A 10,417-nucleotide genomic window follows, 5' to 3' on the forward strand; every position below is an offset into this window, starting at 1 on the left:
TGTGGAGTCAACACCAGGTCTCCCTCAATCCTCCCCCCTCCTACCCGAAGCTCACTTTCCGTGTGACGTGACCGTGGTCAAGGGCACCTCCTTCGTGTGTGCATGTACATACAACACGCCCCAGAGCTACTGGGTCAATGGTAAAATTCTGAATTTAAAAACAAAATCTAAACAGTTCCAGGTTTGTGAAATCACTCTATAAATGCACAAATTTAAATAAAAAGCAAAACCAAAAGCCTCATTCCTTAATCACATCTTGTATTTTATTTCTTATAATTAATGGCTAATGAAGGAAAAAAGTGTTTGTAGCGCCCTACTATTTTAAGACAGCAACTGTAACTTAAATGCTAACCTACTCCATAAAACAGGGAGCCTTCCCCCAGGGCTGTAGTGGGCGTTTATTAAGTTTCCAGAACCCAGTGGCAACTAGTCAGTTTTATTACTTATCAAACATAGGAAAAAATTACATGTTATTATTGTTTCCCACAGCTGGAAAATTCCACAAACAATACATTTTCTCCATGTACACAATCCCTTGACTCAAACCAGAAGCTAGCTACCAAAATACCTACAATTACGGTTCTCAGTCTGGAGCCTGGCTGCTTCTGAGGGTTATGTGGTGGGATGCCAAGGGGCACTGCCCACGCTAAGGTGCGGATGCTCCATCTGTCCAGAGAGCAATGTCTACTTGAGGCTAAGGAATCATGTTTATTTCTCAAAAACGTCAAATGGAAGCTTTTTCCCCCAAATGAAATACAGGGAACCACATACCTAAAACAAGTTTTAGGAGCCAGCACTGGCAGCAGTAGTTGGCTGATACGAATTCTCACTGCACACATACCGTAGGGGTGCGCGCAGCCCTCCCCACCCCCCCCAACCACGGCGTGCCCGGGGGAAACGCTCTGCACACCAAGCCTCACCGCCCTGAACCTCTCGGTTCAAAGACTGGGCATCCTGCCTGGGACACACAAAGGTCTATGTGGGTCCAAGAGCCGCCAACACTGTGCCAGTGTTGCTTGCCCTTTTTTCGGGTAAATGCTAGCCAGAGGTAGCAGAGCTGGTCTTTTATGTGCTCAAGTCCAGCTCTTTAAATTTAACTTTTCTGGCTTTGCCTTTTTGGTTGCAATAAATTTCAACAAATTACTAGTTCTGCTTGTGTTACTGCAGCTCTCAGACCCTGTGGCACCTCATTCCAGATCACAGGAAACAGCGATACGTGTTCGCAAACTTTGAGAAAGCCCTGAACGTTCCCACACAGCTTCCTGCCCTTAAACTAGTTTCTGAATATTCTGGTTCTTTTCCTTCTTTGTATATTCTTCCAGTCGAAGAAGCCACTTTGCCCAGTACTGGGAGCAGAGCTCTGCGTCCATGAAATGAGGGTGGGCAGGGGACCCGTCCTTGTAGGCAACCACGATCAAGCCGCACTGAACCTAGGAAGGAACACAGGGCAATTCCAGCATCTCCACAGCAGCACCAGAGCTGAGGTCCATTTCCTTCTTACTCCAGGGCACACTCAGAACAAAACAATCTACAGGAACAGCTCCTAACTCAATTCCTAAGACGGGTCGATGAAAGACTGGCCCAGGATACACAAGAACACAGAGATGACAGGTAAGACGCTAAAGAATGGACTGTGATCTTTAAAGAGCTATTAACAACCACAAAAAGCCCAGCAAGAGGCGGAAAGTGCTTTCTGAAGTGGCAGAAGGACAGCACCAGAGTAAGCAGTGGGTTACAAACAGAATAAAACCCTAAGGAGGGAAGGAGCTATAACCCGGCATCGAGCAAAGCTTTAAGTAAGCGGAGGCTCCGCGTCCTGACCTGAAAGCTGTAGTTGATGTCATGGTTTACGGCACCAACATAAGCCACGACTTGCAGCGGGTTGTCAAATGTATTTTGGATGAAAGGCTTTCGCTTCTCCGATGTCTTCCAATCAATCACACACAGCTTGCCCCTAAAGAGAAACCAAAGGAAGCCCTTGAAGGTACTAGTTCACACTAAAACGCTATTAGGCTAAACCTCTTCTTACACATAGTTTGCTAGTTGTCACCCAATGACTGTTGCTTCTATTCCCCACGTTCCAAGAAGACGGCTCTCCTGAGCTTTACTTAGGGTTGAAGAGGTGTGACGTTCTCTTTCCTCTGAGCCCCTCATTCAGGTCAGCCACGAGGTATGATGGAAGATGCTTCCTAAGTGCACCCATGGGAGCTGCAGGTGCGGGCCCAGGTGCGTGTGCTGGGAAACAACTTCTCCAGCACAAGCTTCTAAACTTTCTAGAAGTTTCTTTGGACCTCCATGGTTTAACGGTTGACAAGGGAATTGAAACTATTATTATCTTAGTTGATTTGGCTTCAAACGTCTATCAGAACGAACCACAACAGACCAGTAGCAAAGTCCCCATCGTAAAGGACTAAGCATCGTGGTGCCTCAGAAACCGAAGCTGGAGTTCAAATCCATCAACACTTAACAGGCACCAACTATATGCAGAAATACAAATAAGAAGACCTGGTCCCTGTCCTAAAAGTTTACACACAGGGTAGGGATATTACTGACTATTAGGGATATTGGGAAAAGAAAAAAATTCCTGCCACTTTTTTTTAGTTAAATAACCAGTACATCCCCCACCCCCACCCCATCCCGGTGGAATTTTACACTTGCCAAGCACAGATGTCAAAAGGGCCGCAGGGCAGCTGCACTGAGAACTGGTGATTCTCAAAGGGCTCTATCTGCTCACTTCAGTTTCAAAATCAGCAGTTTAGAGGGAGATTTGCAGAGTTACCTTCCTGTCACCGTAGCCCTAGATTACAACTTACGCAAGGTATTTATAAAATCTATAAAGTCTAGAATAGCACCGTCTAAAGAAATAAAATGCGAGTTACACACATCATTTAAAATTTTCTAGTAGCTACATCCAAAAAGAAAAAAAAAGAAACAGGTGAAATTTTAATATTTTATTTAACCTAACATATCCAAAATATCATTTCAATATATAATGAATATTAAAAAGTTATTAATGAGATATTTTACATTCCTTTTTGTACGAAGTCATTGAAATCTAATTTGTATATTTACAGCATACCTCTGTTTGGACTGGCCACAGTCACATGCTTAATGATGGCCTTTTATGGCTAAAGGCTACTCTACTGGACGGTGCAGGTATAGAGGTAACATGTCATCTTTATAACTGTTTTCTATTGCTGTAGAGCTTGACAATCTATGCAAATGAAGAGAGGGCCCCAGCACCCCAGGGCACTACCATTCCCAGTTCTCTCCCTTGAAAAAAATCAAAATACCCTACAGTAAAGACTTCTGCCACGTACCACTGTTTCTAGCAATGTACTATAACTTGTAGAACTCAATAACATGGAAAAAAACTTAGTAGTATAAACCCAAATTAAAATTGCAATGAGACAGTCCACAAATAGCTCTTTAACAAATAAAAAGAGCTAATTTATTTTGCTCAGCCTAATTTATTTTGAAATGCAGGCTGAAATGATGAAACAGTGTTAAAACGCACGTTCCCTGTGGCCCCGCAATTTCCCTTTTAGGTCTGTACCATAGAGCAATGGTTTGCTATCCTGGGTGCAAGTGACACGTGCCTGGAAAATTTAAGAAGTATTCATGCCCAGGCCTACTTCAGATCAACGGAATTTATCCAAACCTCACATATCATTCACCAAAACAAACCAACGAACCCGTGCACCTGCCGAGAGAAACTCACGACAGAATAGGAGACACGGTCATTGCTGTAGTTTGTAACTGAAAAACCAGAATAACATGAGTGCTCCCAACAGGATAATGGATATGGTTCATTCATACCCAACAGCAGTTAAAAAGAGAGAACAGGATCAAGAGAGAACAGGATCAAATAATGTTGCTAACATTTACTGAGTAGATAGTGTGCATTTTAAGTACCGTACAGGGAATGTCTCATTTAACCTCTATAACAAACCTATGAGGTAGGTACTATTATTTGTCCTATTTTACAAATAAACAAATTGAGGTACAGAGAAGCCAAAGCCAAGTAAGTAGCCCAGGGTTAAGAAGAAAAGCCAGACACCAAACTCAGGCAGCCTGTCTCCAGAGCCCAGTAACTTTTAACTGGAGTTCCAAGGGTTTCACTCACAGATTTTCCCCTTATCCTGTTGTATCGCTCATATGCTTTTTTCTTTTTTTTGGAATAGGGGTATCTGCAGGTTATATCTACCCTTGAAATCTGGAGTAAGTGGTGAAAACAGTAACATAGCAGCAATTTAAAAGCCACGGGAAGCTTTATTAAGCTCAGAGTTCCTATCCACGTCAAACACTGCCTGGAAGCCAGGCAAAGAGGTGATTTTCAGGGCCAACAGATCAAGGTGCTATTTTTAGGGAAACAGGAAAGAAAATGCAGGAATCAAATTGGATCTTATGGCTGGTACTTTGCTTGGGGTGGGGGGGGGGAGGGGAGGGGAACGTGCTGGAAAACAGGCCATCCTAGGGATACTGGAAAGTTGTATCTTTTCTCCACGAAACACTTTGACTTCGGAATGTAGACTTACAAGGATGAGATGGCTCTTACCTGATGTGACTTTACAGAGGCCACACCTTGAAGCAGGAATTAAAAGGAAAAACTAGCATTGGAAGGGAACCATGTGTCCCACCCAGAATGAATTCACCTCCACACTTGATGTAAAAAATTGAATACTTACTGATAATCAGCTACACAGTCCAGCAGACCTACATACTTTAGGGTCTCATGTTTAACAGCACTTTCCAGAGCCTGCACTCCACTGACATCTCTCAGAACATGCTGGATACTTTGGATGTAGCCAGATTTGAGGAGATTTTCATCAGGCTCTTTTAAGTTCCCCTGGGGTGACAGTATGCTTTCCAAGGCTTCATGAAACCGTTTCCCTTGTAAAAACATGTCTGAAAAGAAAATCAGGGGAAAAGGAAAACAACAGCAATAACAAAAAACCGCAAAACAAAGCTAATACTAAAGAACAGATACTCTATAATATAAACTCTCAACAATCAAATTAAAAATTACATGAATTACCTTTAAGTGACAACCCCTAAGACACCATATTTCAGCCTCTTGTGAAATACACTAAGAATGCACTTTGAAAACAAAAGGGACTAGAAGAGCTTAGATAATAAAATAGATTAAAATGAAGTATTTCTAGTAGCATTAGGTCAAAGCTAGAATTGAAGATCTGGGGGCTACAGGACCACACCTAGTGAATTCACACAGAATTTAAGTGTGAATTTAAGTGTCCGTTTAATTTAGGTAACCAGTAAGTTAACTAGCTGTGATAACTAGTTATTAGACATTTAGGGAACTGTGCTTGTTTACAGTTCTTTTTACAACCAAATCTTAATTATGAACATAGGTGGAGGCATCCTTTTACCAACAGGCTTAGTGACTGGCAAAGAGTGAAAATCAAGGCACACACAAATTAATGTTGTGGGATTTGGGGCAGAGGGGAGGAAAATATATGACAGTCTTCTCCTGCACTTTCTTTTAGGGCAAGAACAGCCTAAGACAGTGGCTCTGTCCTGAATTTTTTTTCCTCATACACTTTTTTTTTTTCTTTTTTTGGCCTCCATGTAGCATGTGGGTTCTTGGTTCCCTGACCAGCGATCAAACCCGTGCCCCTTGCAATGGAAGCGTGCAGTCTTAACCACCGGACCACCAGGGAAGTCCCTTCTCATACACTCTTAAGAAAAGAGGACACAAGCATATTCAACAATGCAAGAAACACTACATATTCACTTGACTCTTGATAAAGGAGAGAAAGAAAGAAAAAAGAGGGTATTGCTGTGCTAAGCAGTGGCCTTGGCGCTTTCAAACTGTTAACTTTCAAACACAACAACCTGGCGAGATAAGGATCATCACCCCCATTTTAATGAAGAAGGCCTAGGCAGTGCTGTTAATCTGCCTCAAAGCACAATGCTGGCCTGGGGCCTGGCACCAGAGCCTAAGTTCATTGTGGTCCCTCACACAGCAGAGCGAGAGATGAAAACTCAGGGACCATCAGTAAGATACACACAGGAACAGCAGGAGAAATACATGCTTGGAGACAGACCCACAGAAAACGAGGAAAACCATCTCATCTAATGAGGTAATGTCAAACCATATAACCTTTCTCAAGTATTTTTTACAAACATTTTGAAAGGTCAGTTCTACCATTGGCAAAAAATGGAATTGCTTCAGGGAAATTCCTTGGAAAGTGAAGTGAAATTCAACTGAGGAAATAAGTTATTCTACTCCAAATTTACTTGGCTTAATTGGACTTATTAGCACGTAAAAAAAGGCCTACAAATTTAAGACTTATGGAATTAAAACCTAGGGAAAAGAAGAGCAGTATTTATCTACAGACTAGCTTTACTGAAGCAGAACACAAACATGTTAAAAAACATGAAGGAGGCTTCCCTGGTGACGCAGTGGTTAAGAGTCCACCTGCCAGTGCAGGGAACATGGGTTCGAGCCTTGGTCCGGGAAGATCCCATATGCCACGGAGCAACTAAGCCCGTGTGCCACAACCACTGAGCCTGTGCTCTAGAGCCCGTGACCCACAACTACTGAGCCTGCACATCACAACTACTGAAGCCTGTGTGCCTAGAGCCCGTGCTCCGCAACAAGAGAAGCCACCACAATAGAGAAGCCCGCGCACTGCAACGAAGAGTAGCCCCCACTCGCCACAACTAGAGAAAGCCCACGCGCAGCAACAAAGACCCAACACAGCCAAAAATAAAATAAATAAATTAAAAAAAAAAAACATGAAGGAAGAAAATTCGTTTATCAACAGCCAAGCAAACAGACAACTCATTCCCCACTGCAGTCTTAACCCCAGGGAGGTCTTCTTATGTAAGGGGCAACACACACGGGATCTGGGTTACAGAATCCCTTAGGATCGTAAAGGTAAGAACATTAAACATGATTAAACTTGTGAAAATAAATCTTCAAAGATTCAAGAATTATTGCAGATAGCATCAAGTCAGAGTATTCACTCAATAAATTAAAGGAATAAAAGTGAAATGTTTTCAAGTCCCAGTAAATAAAATGTATTAAAAAAGAAAACAAACATGAGTCTCCTATATTCTGACTGACAGCATGGATACTTCAGAATTAAAAAAAATCAGTGTAGGACTTCCCTGGTGGCGCAGTGGTTAAGAATCCGCCTGCCAACACAGGGAACACGGGTTCGAGCCCTGGTCCAGGAAGATCCCACATGCTGTGGAGCAACTAAGCCCATGTGCCACAACTACTGAGCCTTCGCTCTAGAGCCCTCAAGCCACAACTACTGAGCCCACGTGCCACAACTACTGAAGCCTGCGTGCCTAGAGCCCGTGCTTCACAACAAGAGAAGCCACCGCAATGAGAAGCCCGCGCACCGCAACGAAGAGTAGCCCCCGCTCACTGCAACTAGAGAAAGCCCGCGTGCAGCAACGAAGACCCAACGCAGCCAAAAATAAATAAAATAAATAAATTTATATAAAAATAAAAGGCAATTAGCTCCTGCATATAGTCCTTGCCCCAGGGAGCCGAGGAATTTACATGGGGCTCCGGCCTTGACCATTTTTGCCATGTCCAAGTGCCACCTAAATACTTAATATTTTTTCTTTAAAACACGTGACCACAGCTTTAATGTGTTATGCATACACACAAGTTTTTTCTAAGATGCCTCAAAATAAGTGCATTGCTCTTAAATTAAAAATGAAAGTGCTTGTGTACCACGAGGGGTACATGTACTGCTCTCTGGGAAGCATGGCCTAAGGAATGCTCAGTGTAAAACTTAGCTTCAACAACTATAATCCTGATGGGGGACCAGCTAATTCTCCTGTACCATTGGTCTTTTCTTTCATCTTGCTTTTGAATGGAATCTATTTTAAGAAAGCTATTCTCCTCACTTGTCTAAGAAGTTAGTGAGTTAGGAGTTGAAGGCTAAAGTTTATCAATTCTCAGTTCCTAATGAAGAACATCTGATCATCTCAATTTACTAAGACCTAAACACAGATCACATGTTCTGGCTTATTGCCCGTCTTTAAATTTATGAGTCAGTCTCTGCTGATAAGCAGAGCAAGGGGGTATTTACTAGATTCTGAACAGAATGCCTAGCAAACAACTAGAATTCCATTATGAGGCGATCGACTCTCCCATAATCAAACAAAACAGGCAATTCTAATACTTAAGTTTGTAGCTTATAAAATAAATGAATTTCATACATCTTTAGTCAAAATACTTGATCTCTGTGCTTCAATTTTATCTGTGAAATGGGGATAATAGTATCTGTGCTTCATAGGGTTGTCATGAGGATTAAGTGAGTTAATATATAAAAAATGCTGTTAATACTAATGATCATTTGAAAGTAGTTCCTCACTAGTTAACATTAGAAAAAGCACAACTCATCCTTTTGACACTGGTGCTCTGTATTCTGGAAAACATAATAACCATATGGAATCAGGATTAAGAAAATTACTTGAAGTATATTCTGCAAAGCCATCCTCTCCCAGTTCCAGAATCATCCGACGTTTCCACCTCTCCAAACAGGAAATCTGTTCTGAGGTCATGGTCTGCTGAAGGATTCGGGTCACACTTGGTATCATATTCCTTTGCAAAGGGATTTTCAAAGGAATTGTAGGATCACTTGTTGCACTTGGTTTTCCGCTTTTCTCTGGATTGAAGAGAGGACACCAGTTTCGTGGAACTCCTGCTTCTTCTTGCTTTGGGGCCTTACACTTCCTCACAGGTCCGTAAAGTAAATCATCTTCCTCAAACAAAGACTGTGGCGCCTGAGCATGGCCTCTGAATGACAAGACAGACCTTACTAAATCAGAGTACTTTTCTTGGTCCACTTCTTCATAAGGGTTCACTTTTTTCTTCCGGCCACACAAATAAGAGGAAGTGGAGAAGACCACACAGGGGGCTGGTTCTACAGAAAACCCCTTTGAACTTTTAAGCTGCCTGCAGATGGTCTGAAATACCTTCATCTTTAGATTTTTTTCACTTCCCTCTAGTATACTTGTAACGTCGAGGACCTTTTTAATTTTTGCTTTCCTATCAAAGAGAAAAGTGGTGTTAGATATCAAATGTGTTAAATATTTGAACCATCAAAGCGAAAGCTGCAACAGTATGATATTGCACATTAAAATTGTATTCGGTAAACTTTTTCGACATGTTTCACAGAGGAAAACAAACCTGACTCCATACTGAATCTATTACTTTAGCTCTAACATTTGTGCCCTGTTGCAGGGGGCTTAGTCTTTCCGGCTCTGCACCTTTTGGAAAAGTACATTGCCTATAGCCGGAAATACACAGAAGAACCCATTCTCAAGGCTCTGACCTTTAAAGGTATTAACACTTTTCCAATCATAGAGACATTAAAAAGTTGCAGAACAGAAAATAACGATCTTGTTGCAGGTATATAGGAACATTGTGACCACACCTGTGTGGACAGCTGCAAGAACAAAGGATTCCGGCACCAAGAAGTGGGCAACAAGCAGCCACACCCCCTCCCCTTTTAGAATAAAAGAAGCCTGAACTCTTACTGGGGTAGATGGTTCTTTGGGACACGAGTCCACCGTCTTCTCTGGCTACTGGCTTTCTGAATAAAGTCGCTATACTTTGCCCTAACAGGTCATCTGTCAATTTACTGGCTTGTCCTCCAGCCGAGCTCGGACTCGGTAATACTCGGACAAAACTATTTCTAAAGGACCGACACCTGTTAAACGTGAAGTAGTAGACAGCTTGGGGCCACATGTCCCCAACTATGGAGCCATGTGCCGGCCACGAAGGGAGGCGTGTGTGAGACAAAGAAACACAGGACGCTGGAGGAGCGGCGACAGTCAGAGTTAACAGTGCCTCCACTCATCCCTAAACACCAGATTCTCTGCTACGTATCCTGCGTGGAGAGTTCTCATCTAACCCCTCACACCCTCCAAGGTGGGCACCACTGCGACCCGGCCCGCTCAAGACGCGGCACTCGCGCTCCTGAAGGGTCCCCATTGACCTGAGCCGGCCAGAGGCCATCAGCAGGGCCCACCGCCCGATCCCCGCTCCGGCGGAGGCGGAGCCCCGGCGGGGACAGGACGGCGGCAGCCCCTCGAGCGGGCGTCAGGGTTAGGGAGGGCCGGCAGGGGAGGTACCTCGGAAGCCAGCGCGCTCCGCTAGCCCCAAGGCGCGACAACCCCGCGAGCAGGTACTTTCGTCGGTCCCGCGCTTTGCTCCCAACTTAGGCCCCGCCCCAGGCACGGCGGCCCCAGCATGCACTGCGGCGCTCACGCCCCACCCCTAGCCCCTCATGCACCTCAGTGGACACTCGAGCGATCCGTGGGGAGACCCTCCCCGCACGCAGAAGCGCGGGCGCCTCCAAATCTCGCCCTCTCTCGCGCGCTCTCTCTCTCTCTCTCTCTCTCACGAGATCTCGTTTACGTC

The 10,417-nt window shown here is 43.9% G+C and overlaps 1 protein-coding gene across 3 annotated transcripts; it reads right to left on the reverse strand.

The window, feature by feature from the left end:
- Window positions 1–245: 245 nt before the first annotated feature.
- On the reverse strand, window positions 246–10,409 carry MGME1 (mitochondrial genome maintenance exonuclease 1). Of its 3 annotated transcripts, none has more exons than XM_082429454.1 (5): window positions 10,290–10,409; window positions 8,463–9,040; window positions 4,689–4,908; window positions 1,822–1,954; window positions 246–1,430 (listed from the first exon to the last, which is right to left on the reverse strand). In XM_082429454.1, the coding sequence occupies exons 2-5, from the start codon at window positions 8,971–8,973 to the stop codon at window positions 1,269–1,271; spliced, it is 1,026 nt and encodes a 341-aa protein (XP_082285580.1). In that variant the 5' UTR covers window positions 8,974–9,040; window positions 10,290–10,409; the 3' UTR covers window positions 246–1,268. The 3 variants fall into 3 exon arrangements, with proteins under 3 accessions (XP_082285580.1, XP_082285579.1, XP_082285578.1); XM_082429453.1 differs by lacking the exon at window positions 10,290–10,409 and adding an exon at window positions 10,129–10,277; XM_082429452.1 differs by lacking the exon at window positions 10,290–10,409 and adding an exon at window positions 9,993–10,027.
- Window positions 10,410–10,417: the final 8 nt, after the last annotated feature.

Source organism: Balaenoptera physalus (genome assembly GCF_965194825.1).
Source record: "Balaenoptera physalus genome assembly, chromosome: 16".
In the NCBI taxonomy this organism is placed as follows: Eukaryota; Metazoa; Chordata; class Mammalia; order Artiodactyla; family Balaenopteridae; genus Balaenoptera; species Balaenoptera physalus.

Coding starts and splice junctions, on each gene's coding strand:
- MGME1 (XM_082429452.1), bottom strand. CDS start 10,012: ATGGCCTCTGGCCGGCTCAG. Junction 1,955..4,688: donor GACTGTGTAGCTGATTATCA/GTAAGTATTCAA, acceptor GTTTCTCTTTAG/GGGCAAGCTGTGTGTGATTG. Junction 1,431..1,821: donor ACATCAACTACAGCTTTCAG/GTCAGGACGCGG, acceptor GTTCCTTCCTAG/GTTCAGTGCGGCTTGATCGT.